Source organism: Oncorhynchus masou, chromosome 22 (genome assembly GCF_036934945.1).
Source record: "Oncorhynchus masou masou isolate Uvic2021 chromosome 22, UVic_Omas_1.1, whole genome shotgun sequence".
Lineage (NCBI taxonomy): Eukaryota > Metazoa > Chordata > Actinopteri > Salmoniformes > Salmonidae > Oncorhynchus > Oncorhynchus masou.
The window spans coordinates 42264618-42282902 of NC_088233.1; the positions used below are offsets into that span (position 1 = coordinate 42264618).

Below are 18285 nucleotides of genomic sequence, written 5' to 3' on the forward strand. Positions count from 1 at the left end.
AAAAGGGCTGATCAGAAGAGAAAAGAGTAATTAAACACAAGGCTTTAATGTCAGCCAGACCCCCATACCCCCCCCCCCACCCACCCATTTTACCACAAAAACAAGAATGGAAGAATAACTTCTTTCAAAGAAAGAATGGTTTTATAATCCTGCCTCGCTTCTGAAAGGAAGCCCTCAGCTCTGGAGGCACAGGGTCAGCCTCTCTCTCTGCCTTCTGGGCTTATTCCATCTCTCTCCCTTTCTCTCTCTCTCTCTCTCTCTCTCTCTCTCTCTCTCTCTCTCTCTTTCTCTCTCCCTCTCTCTCCTTCTCTCTCTCTCTCTGTCTCTCTCTCTCTCTCTCTCTCTCTTTCTCTCTCCCTCTCTCTCTCCTTCTCTCTCTCTCTCTGTCTCTCTCTCTCTCTCCCTCTCTCTGTCTCTCCCACCCGTTGGCTGGGCCCATAGAGAGAGCTAAGTCAGGCTGAACGAATGTGGGCAAGCCTGTGACCGCACCTCCAGCAGCCCCTGGCTCCCCAAAAAGAAGGTGTCTCTAATTGTTCCTTCTAACTTCTTACACACACACACACACACACACACACACACACAACCACACGTACACAACCACACACACACAGTCCCCCTCTTCACATCTCGCTGGGCTCATGTGCTCGGATTATCATACGCCTATGAAAGAAGCAGCCAATTTAATCCCAATACAGCCGGCTATAGGAAAGACGCTTCTACTGAGCCAGGGCCTCCGCTGGAGGGGGTAATCACAGAAATGTATTTTTTTTAAACAAGGGTCCAGTGTGGTGTTTTTCCAGGACCCCCTAACTGGCAGCTATAAAGGGAGTATTTCTCTAACATGCACTAATCCTGCTAAACAGCACCAAATCCTATTAGACCATGAATTATAGCTCCTGCTTCGGCACCTCTCTCTCTAGCCTGTCCTCCACTGGAGAAACCCAATACCCCTCCCCTTCCTCGCCAACTTCTCAATCACACCCCCCCACACACACACACACACCCACGTGCGCACATACACACTCCCCACCACATCACCAAAACCTGCACCCCGCTCCTCAATACTGTAGCCCAGGCTGACATGGGAGGGAGGGGAGGCGTGTGGGAGGGAGGGGAGGCGTGTGGGAGGGAGGGGAGGCGTGTAGGAGGGAGGGGAGGCGTGTGGGAGGGAGGGGAGGCGTGTGGGAGGGAGGGGAGGCGTGTGGGAGGGAGGGGAGGCGTGTGGGAGGGAGGGGAGGCGTGTGGGAGGGAGGGGAGGCGTGTGACTGTGCTCCGCCGTTGAGGTCTATGTTCCTTTACTGTATATGTGTAGGTATGGAGACTTGTGCTTCTGTGTGTATGATTGTGCAATGTACATGTGTGGACGGTGGTTCTCCTCCCCTCCTTATATGGCAGAGTCAGTCAGTCAGTCAGTCAGTCAGTCAGTCAGTCAGTCAGTGAGCCAGCCTTTTACCACTTATTTAAAGGGCTGTTTATGCCCAAACCAACCAGAGACATTTCCCCTTCCCCTCCTCTCTCTATGGAAGGGGTAGCTCCTGCTCTGCTCTTGTCGGCTCCTTTGTTGAATAACCTCCTTAGCTTAGGTAACCTCCAACATCACCACTTCCCTAATTAAGGAGATTTTGTGAAGCTGAGGTCAGAGCTTCTTACTTTCTTTCACTCGCACATATATCGAATCAAATCAAATCACCATTAAGCGAGTTCTTGGACTGTTCTTTGACTTTCCATCATTAAATAAATAAGATACAACTGTATTTCAAAAAATGGTTGAGCCTATTCACCTGTGGATTGGTGGCTCTTTACTGTATCTAGCCAGCCCAAGTATGCAAAGTGAAAAACATAATAATTTCCATGACATCATGAATCTGTCTGTGTGCTGTTTTGCATAACTAAAGCTGTAGTAGAAGTGATTTACATGTAGTAGTAGTATTGTTTAACAGTAGCAGATCCACTATTGATATTGTCCAGCCATTCATAGGGAAGTAGCCTACTCTGTCACTTAGCCCTTAGGAAATAATGAATTCAAGGAAAATTCCACCCAAAACCGACCTTTTGATATTTGTTTCATTAGTCCAGTGTTGAAATAGTCCCGGAATGTTTTTTGCTTGTCAGCACTCAAGTTTGGAAGATACAGTGTATGTAGCTTTCAAAGTACAGAAATCATCCGTGTAATGATGCCGCTTTGGGAGTTTTCCTTTAACTCTCACCCAGACATGAGCCCGAAGTGCCTTTACTGTTTCTGTCAGCTGAACTCTGAGAGCAGGACTCAGGACCTACTGATGTCTGGAGGTCTGTAGAGGTGTGTAGCCTGCACCTGAGAACTAGACATTACTCACTAAACCTTGTCCAACAATAATTGTATTTCTGCGTGCGCATGTCCTTAACTTGAGGTTTTCTTCCTGGTATTGTCCAAGCACAGGGTTCAGGGTGGTTCAGGGTTCAGGGTGGTCAAAGTTCAACTGTTCAACTCTGTTTGGCTCGAGCGTTCACCTCTATCAGCAACGAGAGACCTTTTCCACTTCTCCTCTGTAATCACACGTTGTGAAAGTGGGTTCATTAAATGTGGGTGGGGTTTTGGTCAGAATGATATACTCAGTCATTCTAGAGAGGCAATTTTCTTTGTTTGGTTCTCTCTCAACCATTTAGAAATCAAACCACAAATTGCAGTACCTTTAGAATTACACCAGGGTGGTGGAAGGATGTGTTTGTGTGTGTATACACGTGATACTAGCATGTGGTTGTGTGTATATTTATGTGTGTGTGGGATAGAGAGAGTGAGAGTCCTCTACCACCCCATGCTAGTGTCAACCAGCCCTTTCCTCCGGTGAATCTGGGAGACAGAAATGTATGACAGATGTGGCAGGCTGCAGCAGGCTTCGTGCCCCACTGTTCCTCATTTCTGCTGTGGTGACATGGCACGGCACGTAAATCACGGCCTCTCCTCTCCTCTCCTCTCTTTGTTGTCAGCTATTAAATACACAGGCTTTCATGTGTTCACGTGCTCATTACCAGCCGGGCCGCGCTGAGTGCAGCCTGCTATTGTCTCAAACAGTGTGTGATCTAGGCCTATTGATCGGTCCTGCTTGTCTCTGACTGGGGCTGCAGACACAAAGACAACTGGAGCAGACACCCCCAGAGAGAGAGAGAGAGAGAGCGGTCAGTAACTAACCAACAACACACATCACCAGTAACTGTACACAGCAGGGTAGAGAGAGACTAGAGACAGACTCCTGCATGCAAACAACCTCTCTGTCTCGCTGATGCTTCAACAACACACCGACTGAATTTGACATGAAAGACAGTTACTGGCTCCCGGCTAATTAAACCCCTCTCATATTTCAAGTGTAAAGTGTAGAGATAATCCAGGGCCTCTTCTGATTTGATACAGAAATGTTGTGGGTGTCTGTTTTTCTCTTGCATTGATCAAAGACCCCTCCCGAAGCTGATCATCGACCACAGGCCTGTGCCTTTGCTGTGCTCTGACCATCGACCTGTAACTCTAGACTCTAAAGCCGCTTTCCCCTGACGGACTCCGTCCCCAGACGTTATTACACTGTGTGCTCCTAGGAAACACAGACAGGATATTAGACTGGCTCCAGCCAAGGAACAGCAGAGAGGCGGACTGTTACTAAGGACTACTATGAAGTTTCTAAAGTAACCACCTGGAAAAATCAACCCAGAAAGCTTTATTAAGAGAGAAACCTCCAAGTGCCAATGGATGGCATGTGGCTATAATCTGTCCAGGATTTCAAAGGACCACACCAACTCATTTCTCCTCAACACTGTACCCAATTGAATTGACCACAGTAGCCCTGGTGAAGAATGGTGAGTCTGTGGAAGACTGTTGGCAGTCTTAAGCCTGGGTATTCACTGGAATAAACACGCGTCCCCCTTTGGCCCTGAAATCATACGCCACAGGACAATCAAAACAATATTGAAGTCTGTGTGTGTGGGAGATGAAACACTTGCTGACTCCAGAGGATCCCTGGGATGCATTGTGTTGTGTGGAGAAATAAAAGAGAGGAGAGGAGAGGAGAAGAAGAATGAGACTAGCAGCAAGTGTTATGAGTCATCAACCAGAGAGAGAGAGAGAGAGATGTGGGGAAGCTGACACTCCAAATGTGGTTGAGCGCCGCATCTGGGGCCGACTTTAAGTTGTGTAAAATATGTTATTCTTTTATCACGGTCACTTGCCAAGCATGCATGTGCATTTGGGAAACGGGGGGGGGGAACAGTCCCGTGATCGAAACTGCACGTGTTTTCTGTTTCCTACATGTGTTTTCTTTCCCAATTATGTTCAATCTACAACTCGGTGCAAAAACACATCCTCCTTGCACTTGGGAAGACGGATGAGGGGGTGCAAAAATGAAGGGGGGGGGGGTTAGGGGGCTTTTTGTTTGGTATTGTTTGTGTGCATTTCCTCGTATAGGCCCAGATCTGAGGGCGGAAAAAGCAGTCCCAGCAGTCTGCTTTGATCCATATGTTTTATGGCCCCTGTCAGTGTATTGTCTGTTAAGTCCTTTTGTTGTCCCTACCCTCTAATGAAGTCTTCAGACTGGGCTTGTTGACTCCACAAAGGCGGGAGGGTGTCCTTCTTCACAGAGAACCAGCTAGCCAGCTGTAGGGCTGGAACGCAGCAGTCACAACAAGTCTTGTACCCCCCATACATCCCCCCAACAAAGGGCTGCTGCCTTCAGAATGGAGCCATTCATTTGCTTTGGAGCACTTCAGCAGAGAAGACCTTATCTCTCACCACAGTCACGCTCAGAGCCCGGCAAAGTGTGTCACATGCACACACTTTCTCTCTAGTTATGGGAGGATGTTTTTTGGGGGGATTTGGGGCCAGATTCTTTTAATCTCCAAACTTTGTGACTTTGCAGACTATGTTGTGCCGTTATCTTTGAAGGGGATGGCAACTCCGTCTTCTGTTTCTTGTTTGTTCCTGTGCCCGTTTCTCATCTCTGTGCTATTTTACAAGGTGTCCCCGCTCTGACTTCCTTCAGAATGTTCTTGTTAAAGAATCCGGCGGCGTCGCTCAGCGTTAATCTGGCGTCTCTCGAGACGCACTCCAAACGCCATCCCGGGCGGCTTATCCAGCCCCCTTGATGTCAGCGATAAGGCCGAAGGGTAAGGGTCACATGTTTTAAAACACGCGTGAAGGAAAAGCAGATATTTCAGCTCCGCTTTTAAGACAGACCCCCAAAAAATATCCATATTGAATTGATTGCATTCTCTTTGATCTGTCAGCACAGCTAGTGTCAGAGAGAAGCAACAGACAGAGACACATGGGTTGTCACCGAGTGCCCATTACTACTCACGCTGCAGTCCTAGCACACAGTACCTCCAGTACAGAGACAGCATAGTACAACAATATAATAACGGTCCAGAAATATGAAACCACCGCTTGAATGTTAAACTGTAAAATGAGAGGGCACACATTCTATACATGGACCAAAAATAATCCAAACGGTTCTGGAATAGACTCTGAGGGCCTATTTCTAGATCTAGCTAGCAGGTCACCACTTCCTCTACTGCTCTGTGGTCATCCTCTAGCCATGACCCCATGACCCATGAAAGTTGTCAGCAGTCGAACCGCACATAAACACCCTCCCAAGTTTTGCCCTCACACACACATCAAAGTATCGTACTCACACGTACACCCAAATATGGCGTGTCATCTCCAACAGTCACATTTGGCTCACAACAACATATTTTTTTTTACCAGATCTGTGTGCATCTTGTTGTGCATTTCAGCTTAGACAGTGAACATCAACACATCATGCAAAGTACTTGCGTGATGGAAGAAGTGGGTCTGTACTCTTGCGGCTATAACTAGGCTACAATGTGTGCTGTTATGGTGTTTAGTTTAGTGCCGGTGGTTTTCCCATTTGTTGACACAAATGAGGCGTGTTGAGCCAGTGTGTGTGTGTTTGTGTGTTTGTGTGTTGTGTGTGTGTGTGTGTGTGTGTGTGTGTGTGTGTGTGTGTGTGTGTGTGTGTGTGTGTGTTGTGTGCGCTTGTGTGCGTGTGCATGTGTGTGTGTGTGTGTGTGTGTGACTCAGATTACACAAGATGTTTGTTTGTTCCAGATTCACAGAAGGACACAAATTCACAGTTTTAATATTGTGGCGAAACTTACAAACGAACAACAAGTTCATCAGAGTTCAACATCCGTGAGTTGTATGAGAAACCTGTTTAGTTCCAGAGGATGAGATCATACAGTTCTAGCACACAGTGTGTTTGTTTGAGAGTGAGTGTGCTCTCGTGCACACACGTGCATGTGTTTGTGTGTGTATGTTGGTGTTGGTGTTTGTGTGTGTGTGTGTGTGTGTGTGTGTGTGTGGTAGGGGGACTCTCCTAGCCCTCGAAGCCATATGTGTTTTGCCATGGGACACACATTCTGCATAAATGAATGCAGTACAAGCCAAATAGAATGGCTGGAAGCATGCAAGTTGTACAAATGTTATGTTGTTTTGAGAGCGGAAAACAAGCCAGGTTGCTTTTATAAGGAAATACAACTGAGATCTGCAGGCTTAACCCCTTGTGTGCTGGAACAAATCAAATCAACATGTATTTGTCATGTGCGCAGGATACAGTGTCATGAACAATGAAATCCTTTCTTGCCAGTTCTCCTCTTGACAGTGCAACCAAATGAACTGTGTTTGTCTCCCTCAGGTTGTCTCACGCCCACAAAGCAGCAGTCAAAGTACTCCGGAGAATGAAGTACTTTGTGGCCAGACAGAAATTTCAGGTAAAAGACAGGGTGGAGGAAGAGAGGGGAGGAGGAGGGAGGGTAGAGAGAATAGTGTTGTGCTTGCTTCGGAAGGTGAGGGTGAGCACAAGGGAATGTTGTGCAGCTGCAGGACTGCCGTGTGTGCGTGTGCCCACTTGCATTTGCATATACGCAGTGTGTGGGCGGAGTGCACAATGTATGTGTGTGTAAGACGGCGTCGATGCCTGCAACTTGCACCTGCACGTCTGTGTCTGGCCTATCGTCAGTTCAGCCGCAGCATCATGGGAACCCTGTTCACCTCCGCTTGTGTGGTTAGAGCCTCTCACTGCACAGCTGTAGGAGACGAGGCGCCCACCTACCACAGAATGGCCTCACTTGGCCTTTAGTCGTCCACAACTCTCTTTCTGATCTGAACGTGGTTGCCGTCTCCAACAGTCACCAACAAACACAGGCCACGGTTTCTGTCTTCACACTCAACCATCTTCTCATCACTTCATTATTTCTAGATGGTGAACAGACCCCACCATACTGGCTCGTCATGTTCAATTGGGTGATGCAACCTCAGTCACAAGATAGCATTCTCCTCACACAAAACAACTCCCCCAACACAACAAGTGAAAGCCTGCTGAACAGGCCCTCTTCCCTTGGCTTCCTCATCATCAATACACACTGCAACAACAAAGCACTGTGTTTTTAATTTTTTTAATTGCACCTTTATTTAACCTGCTAGGCAAGTTGAGAACAAGTTCTCATTTACAACTGCGACCTGGCCAAGATAAAGCAAAGCAGTGCGACACAAACAACAACACAGAGTTACACATGGAATAAATAAACCTACAGTCGATAACACAATAGAAAACGTCTATATACAGTGTGTGCAAATGAGGTAAGATTAGGGAGGTAAGGCAATAAATAGGCCATTGTGGTGAAATAATTACAATATACCAACTAACTGGAGTGATAGATGTGCAGAAGATGAAATGTGCAAGTAGAGATACTGGGGTGCAAAGGAGCAAAAAAATAAATAACAGTATGGGGATGAGGCAGTTGGATGGGCCATCCACAGATGGGCTATGTTCAGGTGCAGTGATCTGTAAGCTGCTCTGACAGCTGGTGCCCAAAGCAAGTGAGGGAGATATGAGTCTCCAGCCTCAGCGATTCTTGCAATTCGTTCCAGTCATTGGCAGCAGAGAACAGGAAGGAAAGGCTGCAAAAGGAGGAATCGGCTCTGGGGATGACCTGTGAAATATACCTGCTGGAGTGCGTGCTACGGGTGGGTGTTGCTATGGTGACCAGTGAGCTGAGATAAGGCTGGGCTTTACCTAGCAAAGACTTGTAGATGACCTGGAACCAGTGGGTTTGGCAATGAATATGAAGCGAGGGCCAGACAACGAGAGCATACAGGTCGCAGTGGTGGGTAGTATATGGGGCTTTGGTGACAAAACGGGTGGCACTGTGATAGACTGCATCCAATTTGCTGAGTAGAGTGTTGGAGGCTATTTTGTAAATGACATCGCCGAAGCCAGGGATCGGTATGATAGTCAGTTTTATGAGGGTATGTTTGGCAGCATGAGTGAAGGATGCTTTGTTGCGAAATAGGAAGCCGATTCTAGATTGGAGATGCTTATGAGTCTGAAAGGAGAGTTTACTGTCTAACCAGACACCTAGGTATTTGTAGTTGTCCACATATTCTAAGTCAGAACCGTCCAGACGGGCGGGTAGGTGCAGGCAGCGATCGGTTTAAGAGCATGCATTTATACTTACTTGCTTTTAAGAGCAGTTGGAGGCTGCGGAATGAGAGTTGTATGGCATTGAGGCTCGTCTGGACGTTTGTTAACACAGTGTCCAAAGAAGGGCCAGAAATATACAGAATGGTGTTGTCTGCGTAGAGGTGGATCAGAGAATCACCAGCAGCAAGAACGACGACTGTTGACCCGAGGGAGTCTCCTAGGGATGACCGTGGGTGACAATGTGCTGTGTGTGTTGTGTTTGGTTTGCTACAATACAATATTCCCGCTCCACAGCAAGCGAGGAAGCCGTACGACGTGAGGGACGTGATGGAGCAGTACAACCAGGGACACCTCACCATGATGGTCCGCATTAAGGAGCTACAGAGGAGGTGGGCCATTAAATCTCTCTCTCTTTTCACTTTGTGTTCTCTCGCTCTCTCTCTTTCTCCCTGTCTCTCTCTCTGTCTGTCTCTTCCCCCCTATCTATATCTGTCTCTCAGCTTACTTTCTCTCTCTCTCTCTCTCTCTCTCTCTCTCTCTCTCTCTCTCTCTCTCTCTCTCTCTCTCTCTCTCTCTCTCTCTGTTACATACATGAAACACTAACAAATGCTATAGAGCTTCGTCCAAAGTTTTTCAATTTTCCGCATAACGTGTCTCTCATGTTCTCCTTCTTTTCCCAGACTAGACCACACATTGGGGAAACCAGGAATGTTTTTGCCAGGTAAAACCCACCAGAGGAAACTCACCAGGCCAGAGTTGATCTGATAAACTCGTGTCACTCCTCACTGTGCCCCCTCATCTCACAAACAAAGACAGCGAGGAACGACGATAAGGCTGGACTAGACTAAATCTTCTGCAAAGAGATCCCCAGTGTGTATAGTGTGTATATGTAGTGTGTGAGTGTGTATATGTTTGACTATGTGTGTTTGGTACACACACTAGTATTTGTATGCACAACGCTGCCATCCCGTCTCCCTATCCTCCGTCGCCTTCTCTCTCCTTCTCCTCCTCTGCGTACCCCCTCCTCCCTCTTTCTCCTCTCTCCTCATCTCCTTCTTTCTCCTCCTTCTCCATACCACACCTCCTATCATTCTTTCTCTCTTCTTATTCTTCTCCTCCTCTTCCTGCTCTGTGTACCACCCTCTCCACCTCTACTCCTCCTCCTCCTCCTCCTCCATTTCTTGGCTGCCCCATGGAGCTAACAAGGGAACTAAGATGGTTAAACACTTGGTTGATTGGCCCAGGTATTGGATTAGGAGTCTGGGGCTTTACTCCAGACATCCATTACAACCAGGCCAGCCTTACAGGATAACACTACAGCTACAGCTGCCTACTTGCCTGTCAAATACAACCCACTACCCCCAGTCTGCCTGGCTGAGCGTGCCCTGGCCCTAGAATGGAGCCCCACTACACTGATATACTGTTGCTATGTTTATCGGGACTCAATGCAGGACTAAGAGGTTTTTTTTGCGTTCGGGGGCCCCTAAATAAAGAAGTGCATGTGTTGGGGGTGGTGTGTGTGTGTGACAGGGGTGGTAAAGCATTCCATAGTACCATGGTTTCTGCTGAACATCTGCCGCACCCCTATGCATTGGGTGGGTAGCCTGATGGGTGGGTAGTCCACCCACGGTGCTCAGAATGACAGAAATCGCATTACGATGATGGTCGTTCATATTCACAGAACATGCAAGTCTAGGATGCAATGACATGCGGCCCTTCTTACCGAATTCTGGTGCGAACTTTGAAGATTGTAGACTAACAGTCCACATTTACTTTTCCTCGGCCGACAAGATGAGTAACAAACAGCAAAATCACGACCATATGTCAATCTACTATCCCCCATAGTACAAAAGTGTATCTATTCTATTGGTCAGGTTGTCAAGAAAGAAACAGCCTATTCCAAACAGACTCTGAGACAGTTGTGGGAAGATGGATCCCAAATTCATACAACCAGTAGGCCTAGGCTACATACAAATAACTTTAAAAGGCAATGATTCTGATGAAAAATATCAATGTATAGCTTCAAATGTTGTTCAACTGCTATTTATTCACGTTATAAGCGCAGCATTGCGCACAAGGCCGGAGGCTATGTGCGAATGTTTGTGCGAATGTTTGTCATAGCATAATGCAATAATTGGAAAACACAGTCGAAACGGCACCGCACATGCGAGCGTTTCCATGTGACAGAGATGAAAACATCCGTTAGAAATGTAGAACGGAGAAGTAAGACGTGCCTCATAACATGTATTGAAAGGTTCATATTTCAAACAATGAAGTGCATGTTTTCAGAAATGCATAGGCTACTGCTTCCAGCTCATTGCAACGTGGTGCGACACACTGATGAAACCTGCCGTCCGTTGCTGTTGGAGATGCTGTGTTGTTGTTGTTTTTCAGAGAAAGGCGTAGATAAGGAATACCACACTGTGGGAGCCAGACTGATCCGCCTGGAGGACAAGGTAAGAACAATCTTGTGTGCCCACGCTAGCATGTGTACGTGAGACTGTGTGTGATGGAATCTTTTCCACAGTATGTGTTATGGCTGGTTTCGGTCCCATGGCTGAGCCGTTAAACAAATGCCTCCTCTCCTCTAGCGATGTGTACGTGACACACGAGGTGTTCTTTTCCTGTTCATTCACATCTCCTCAGGGTTTCCATGCTTTACCAACAACCCGCTACCCTCTGTCCTCTACAACAGTGGTTCCCAAACTGTGGGGCAACGCGCCCTACATTTTTCTTCAAGGAACTCAGTCCGGTTTTCAACTTAGTCTCCTTTTCTCTGCACCCCCATGACAAAATGTGTAGCATTGCAGTAAATAAGCTTTAAACCATAAGGGGGGGTTGCTAGAAGGGGGGTCTGAGTGAAAACCCCTGGTCGACAACAAGTTATATTGCGGAGACGGTGGGTTGTGACTTGTTTTTTTGTGTTTCCATAGGGGAACATGAATGTTTTAAAAGGGCATTCTAATACAAGCTACAGGGAGAGAGCACACACACATCCCTCTGGTCCTCAGTGGAGCATGGCCAATAGGCAGCAGCTGTGTTATGTGCTGTAACCAGGCGTGACCCGCTAGGCAGAGTGGACCGGGAAGTGCCACCATGTGATGCCTGCCTGATCCCCAGTCATCAAAATCAAATCAAGTTGTATTCGTTGCATGCTTCGCAAACAACAGGTGTGGGTCGAACAGTGAACTGCTTATGGGCCTTTCCTTACAATGCAGAGAGAAAGAAAATAGAGAAATAATAGATGAGTAAAACAGGTCATAATAAAAGTAATAATCGATACATAATGAGTAATGATAACTTGGCTGTCTATACACAAGGGATACCAGTCGATGTGCAGGAGTGCGCGGTAACTGAGGAAGATATGCACACATGCTCGAAATAAAGATATAGGTACAAGGAATAAAGTGGCAGATGGTAAATAGTACCACCTCATTGCACACCAGGGACCAAGTTGTGCCACCATTGGTTGGTCCGACTGGAGCCTGCAGGCAGTGATGTGGTGCCCACTGCAGACTTGTGACTGTGAGCATGTGTGCTGGCCTTCACTTGCGTCGGGAGTGTGTGTGTGTGTGTGTGCAGTTCAATGATTTTCTCCATTTTACCATGGTTTTTGCTATAGATATTGACTTTTGGCTCGTGGCTCCATGTCTACTATAATGCATGAGGGAAAGGCCACAGCTATCCAAACCCTCTGCTCTTTACAGGAGTGAAATGATCCTGAACTAAAGACGAACCCTACAGGAGAGTAAAGGAGATTGAGTTCTGGCCCATTTGCTGTCCGTGCACGTTGTGATCTCAATCTCCTGTTTGGTAACATAAACCTCACTTTATAAAACACCCTCGCTGTCCCTCCTGCATCCTGTGGCACACAGCAAACCAACCGGATGGAAAGGTTCCTAATTAGCAGACCAGTTCAGGGGAAATCGCCGATCAGAGCAGCAGGCAGCAGCAGCCTAGCGTGAGGAAACGAATGCCCCCAAAACAAATGTGGCTCCAATCACTGCATGCTCCCCGAGTACCAATATGAATAGTGTTTTGCATGACTCGTAGGAGAGTTGCCATGGTGACCGATTCCACACAGCGGTAGCAAAAAAAGAACAGCAAAAACACGTGATACCCGGAGCGCTCCCTCACTCGGCCTGTAATGACTGTTTTCTGTGTGTGTCCTCTCATATTATGGTTCTAGTCGTGTGAATCTCTTGTTTTGATGGGCCCACGGCGGCCAGGGGCCAGCACACCTGTTGGGCTGAGAGAGGGGGGTGGTTCCAGTGCTGTGCCCCCGGCCAGCAGGTGGATGAACCCGCTGACCCCCCCCTCGTCTGCCCGTGCCTCGGCCCATTCCTCCTCCCTCCAGTCTGCTGCTCCAGAGGCAGCCTGGCCAGGTCCGTCTCATTGTTTGGCTTTTCCTTCTCTAGTCTCCCTCCACCCGCCTCAGCCCACACATATAAGACAAGGTCTGCCTCAGCTCACACACAGCGTCTCTACTGCAGCTGAAGGAGTTCTTCTGGTCTCAGTCTGACAAAGAGGGACATCTTGCTATGATCAAGGAGTGGATGATATAATACAAGCTTTTGATTGAATGCAAGTAGTGTTTATTGCGCACAGAATAGAATTCAAAAATTTTAAATGATCTGCAATTTAAAATGATCTCATTCTGAACCAAAGAAAGTTCGGATTTCCTAGAAAGCACCTCAATGTTGAGTGATTTTCACGTGTCACTTCTAATAGAAAACACAAATGCACAGACAGAGCCAAGCATGGTATTATGGCAGAATCAGCCATGATTAAGGTGTTTCCCAACAGCCCTGAGGAATTATCAATCAAGTGTATACATCAGTGTGTGTGTGTGTGTGTGTGTGTGTGTGTGTGTGTGTGTGTGTGTGTGTGTGTGTGTGTGCGCGCTGTGTGTGTGTGTGTGTGTGTGTGTGTGTGTGTGTGTGTGTGTGTGTGTGTGTGTGTGTGCGCTTATCGTGTGTGTGTGTGTGTGTGTGTGTGTGTGTGTGCTTATCAGTGTGTGTGTGTGTGTTGTGTGTGTGTGTGCGCGCCTATCAGTGTGTGTTCTATTGAGCAATTGATGTTTGAAGGCCTTAATGTCTGACGAGTATCGAAACTCAAGCCAACTTCACCATGGCTTTTCACCAAGTTTTCACTTCAGACGGTTTTTATCTGCCCTACCACTCACCTGACTGGTAAGATGGAAGGCCTCTCTCCTACTCAGCCTCACAAAAAAAGCTTCTCCTAAGCGGTTGTGACACCTACTCCTGTTGCCTGCTGCACAGCTGCTTGGATCAACCCGGCAATCTGTTCCCGGTCAGCCCTGGCCTGTCTCCCCCTGTCTGGTAAAGGTACTCCCGACACCCCCCCCCCCCTCTGTCCCGAGCTTTTGCTCACCTCCAGCACACACGCACTTACACACACCCCCAGACTTTAGACTGATCGGAATTTAAGGTAGGCTTAATTAACTTGTGAAGCTTATTATGTGAGCTTACTCAGAAACGCTTTAATTAACTAGTATATTCCTACTATTTACTTATTTTATCTCAGACTTTTATAGCCTACTGGATTCCTAGAGGGAAAGGGAAAGGGGGATACCTATAGTCAGTTGTACAACTGAATGCATTCAACTGAAATGTGTCTTCCGCATTTAACCCAACCCCTCTGAATCAGAGAGCGACTCTCTTAAGTTATCTTGTTGGGTGTTTGACTCTTTGAACTTACAATGACTAGCTCCAAGTTGTTAGATTTCTTTCTTGTGCTTTATGCTATTCAAATAAAATTAAAAACCAAATCACATTTTATTTGTCACATGCGCCGAATTCAACAGGTTACAGTGAAATGATTACTTACAAGCCCTTAACCAACAATCCTTTGAGAAGTTTTAAGATAATTAAGTGTTAAGTAAAACATAGATAAATAACATTTTTTAAATAAAACTAACAAATAATTCAACAGCAGCAGTAAAATAACAATAGCAAGGCTACAGTTGAAGTCGGAAGTTTACATACACTTATGTTGGAGTCATTAAAAAAAACATTTTCAACCACTCCACACATTTCTTGTTAACCTGTTGAGTGTAGTGTAGGGGGCAGTATTTTGATACCCAAACATACCCAAATTAAACTGCCTATTTCTCAGGCCCAGAATCTAGAAAATGCATATAATTGTCAGATTAGGATAGAAAACACTCTAAAGTTTCCAAAACTGTCAAAATATTGTCTGTGAGTATAACAGAACTGATATTGCAGGCGAAAACCTGAGGAGAATCCAATGCGGAAGTGGCTTCTATTTTGAAAGCTCCATGTTCCATAGCCTGCCTTTGCTCCATTTAAAGGGATATCAACCAGATTCCTTTTCCTATGGCTTCCCCATGGTGTGAACAGTCTTTAGACATAGTTTCAGGCTTTTATTTAGAAAAATGAGTGAGAAAGATCACATCATGACATTGTATGGCTGGGTGCCAGCAGCGTTTTGCACGCACAACAGCTTTTCTCTCTCTCTCCTATTGAAGAAGCTACAGTCACGGTTGATATATTATCGATTATATATTGTAAAAACAACCTGAGGATTGATTATAAAAAACGTTTGACATGTTTCTACGAACATTACGGATACTATTTGGAATTTTCATCTGAGATGTTGTGACCGCTCGAGCCTGTGGATTTCTGAACATAACGAGCCAACCAAATGGAGGTATTTTGGATATAAAAAAAATCTTTATGGAACAAAAGGAACATTTATTGTGTAACTGGGAGTCTTGTGAGTGCAAACATCCAAAGATCATCAAAGGTAAGCAATTTAATTTATTGCTTTTCTGACTTTCGTGACCAATCTACTTGGCTGCTAGCTGTTTGTAATATTTTGTCTACTGAGAGGGATGTCCTTACATAAACGCATGGTATGCTTTCGCCGAAAAGCTTTATTGAAATCTGACACACCAGGTGGATTAACAACAAGCTAAGCTGTGTTTTGCTATATTGCACTTGTGATTTCATGAAAATTAAATATTTTTTGTAATTTAATTTGAATTTGGCGCAATTCAGCTGTGGTTGACGAAAATGATCCCGCTAACGGGATGGGTGCATCAAGATACTATAGTTTTGGCAAGTCGGTTAGGACATCTACTTTGTGTGACACAAGTCATTTTTCCAACAATTGTTTACTGACATATTATTTCACTTATAATTCACTGTATCACAATTCCAGTGGGTCAGAAGTTTACATACACTAAGTTGACTGTGCCTTTAAACAGCTTGGAAAATTCCAGAAAATTATGTCATGGCTTTATAAGCTTCTGATAGCTTAATTGACATAATTTGAGTCAATTGGAAATGTGCCTGTGGATGTATTTCAAGGCCTACCTTCAAACTCAGTGCCTCTTTGCTTGACATCATCAAAAGAAATCAGCCAAGACCTCAGAAAAAAAATTGTAGACCACCACAAGTCTGGTTCATCCTTGGGAGCAATTTCGAAATGTCTGTAGCTCCACGTTCATCTGTACAAGCAATAGCATGCAAGTATAAACACCATGGGACCACGCAGCCATCATACCGCTCAGGAAGGAGACGCGTTCCTTGTCCTAGAGATGAACATACTTTGGTGCGAAAAGTGCAAATAAATCCCAGAGCAACAGCAAAGGACCTTGTGAAGATGCTGGAAGAAACAGGTACAAAAGTATATATATCCACAGTAAAAACGAGTCCTATATCAACATAACCTGAAAGGCCGCTCAGCATTGAAGAAGCCACTTCTCCAAAACCTCCATAATAAGCCAGTCTACAGTTTGCAACTGCACATGGGGACAAAGATCGTACTTTTTGGAGAAATTTCCTCTGGTCTGATGAAACAAAAATAGAACTGTTTGGCCATAATGACCATCTTTATGTTTGGAGGAAAAAGGGGGGCTTGCAAGCCGAAGAACACCATTCCAACCGTGAAGCACAGGGGTGGCAGCTTTGTGTTGTGGGGGTGCTTTGCTGAAGGAGGGACTTGTGCACTTCACAAAATAGATGGCATCATGAGGTAGGAAAATTATGTGGATATATTGAAGCAACATCTCAAGTCATCAGTCAGGAAGTGAAAGCCTGGTCGCAAATGAGTCTTCCAAGTGGACAATGACCCCAAGCATACTTCCAAAGATGTGGCAAAATGGCTTAAGGACAACACAGTCAAGGTATTGGAGTGGCCATCAAAAAGCCCTGACCTCAATGCCTACAAACCTGACTCAGTTACACCAGCTCTGTCAGGAGGAATGGGCCAAAATTCATCGAACTTATTGTGGGAAGCTTGTGGAAGACTACCCAAAACGTTTGACCCATGTTATTAAACAATTTAAAGGCAATGCTACCAAATACTAATTGAGTGTATGTAAACTTCTGACCCACTGGGAATGTGATGAAAGAAATAAAAGCTGAAATAAATCATTCTCCCTACTATTATTCACATTTCACATTCTTAAAATAAAATGCTGATCCTAACTGACAGGGTATTTTGACTAGGATTAAATGTCAGGAATTTTGAAACTGAGTTTAAATGTAATTGATAAAGGTGTATGTAAACTTCCGACTTCAACTGTATATACAAGGGATACCGGTACAGAGGCACCGGTTAGTTGAGGTAATTGAGGTAATATGTACATATACTGTAGGTAGAGTTAAAGTGACAAAGTGATAAACATTGCCCCATGACAATGTTTGTTCCCACACTCGTGACTCTCACTCTTTATTGGTTACATGGACTCTTGGCCTCCCATCCTTTTCTAACCACCTCTCGCCGGCTTTGTATTCATGTTACCTGATGAAATTGCTGTACAATTCAAATGTCATAAAAAATGCTTTCCCTGTCCTCTGCTGTGCCCTGATTGTATTACTGCTGATTATATCTGGAAATGTGCATGTACACCTTGGCCCATCTACTGTTGCTCGCCCAATTCTGACTTGTGCTCTGATTTCTGCTTCACTGATTTCTGCTCTCGTAAAAGCCTGGGTTTCTGCACGTTAACACTAGAAGCATATTACCTAATGCTCCAATCCAGATGTGTTGATCATTACTGAGACGTGATTAAGAAAGAGTGTTTTGAACACTCTCCAGGTCTCACAGCTGCCCATGTCCTCTAATGTTTATAACCTTTCTGGTTATAACCTTTTTGGCAAGACAGATCTTCCAAGGGTGGTGGAATGGCAATCTTTACCAAGGAACACCTTCAGTGCTTGGTTGTCTCCACCAAGTCTGTCCCCAAACAATTTGATTTGCTGGATTTAAGTATTAAACGTTCCAATAGCTCTTTGTTGACCTTTGCTGGGTGTTATCATCCACCATCAGCAGTGGCCTGTACCCTACCTGCCCTAAGCTCACTCCTGGCCCCTTGCATTTAGTCTGAATGTGTTCTGCTAGGTGACCTAAACTGGGACATGCTTAAACTACCTGACCAAGTCCTAAAACAATGGGACTCCCTAAATCTCTCGCAGACTATTACCAATCCCATAATGTATGACTCCAAACACCCAGAAAAGGCTACTTTCCTTGATGTTATCCTCACAACTAATCCTGATAGGTATCAGTCTGGTATTTCCTGTAATGAATTTAGTGATCACTGTTTTTACAGCCTTTGTTCTTAACGGCTGCTCAGTTAAACGACCTGTCCTGATTTGTCATGGACGGTCGCTAAAAAACTTGAATTAGCAAAACCTTCCTTCATGACCTGGCCTCTGTAAATGGTATAGAATCAGCTTGATCCCCTCTGACGAAGACGCTTGGATCTTCTTATTCTTAACAAACACCATAACATAACACCAAACCCCATAATGAAAATGAGAATTCAAAA

General features: G+C 45.5%; 1 protein-coding gene across 1 annotated transcript in view; it reads left to right on the forward strand.

The window, feature by feature from the left end:
• The window catches only part of LOC135508841 (potassium voltage-gated channel subfamily KQT member 1-like), a 258600-nt gene that overhangs the window by 155330 nt on the left and 84985 nt on the right, over window positions 1-18285 (forward strand). The window contains 4 exon segments of the mRNA XM_064929047.1: window positions 6675-6750; window positions 8757-8851; window positions 9143-9183; window positions 10857-10918. Coding sequence (XP_064785119.1) covers window positions 6675-6750; window positions 8757-8851; window positions 9143-9183; window positions 10857-10918 — 274 coding nt within the window.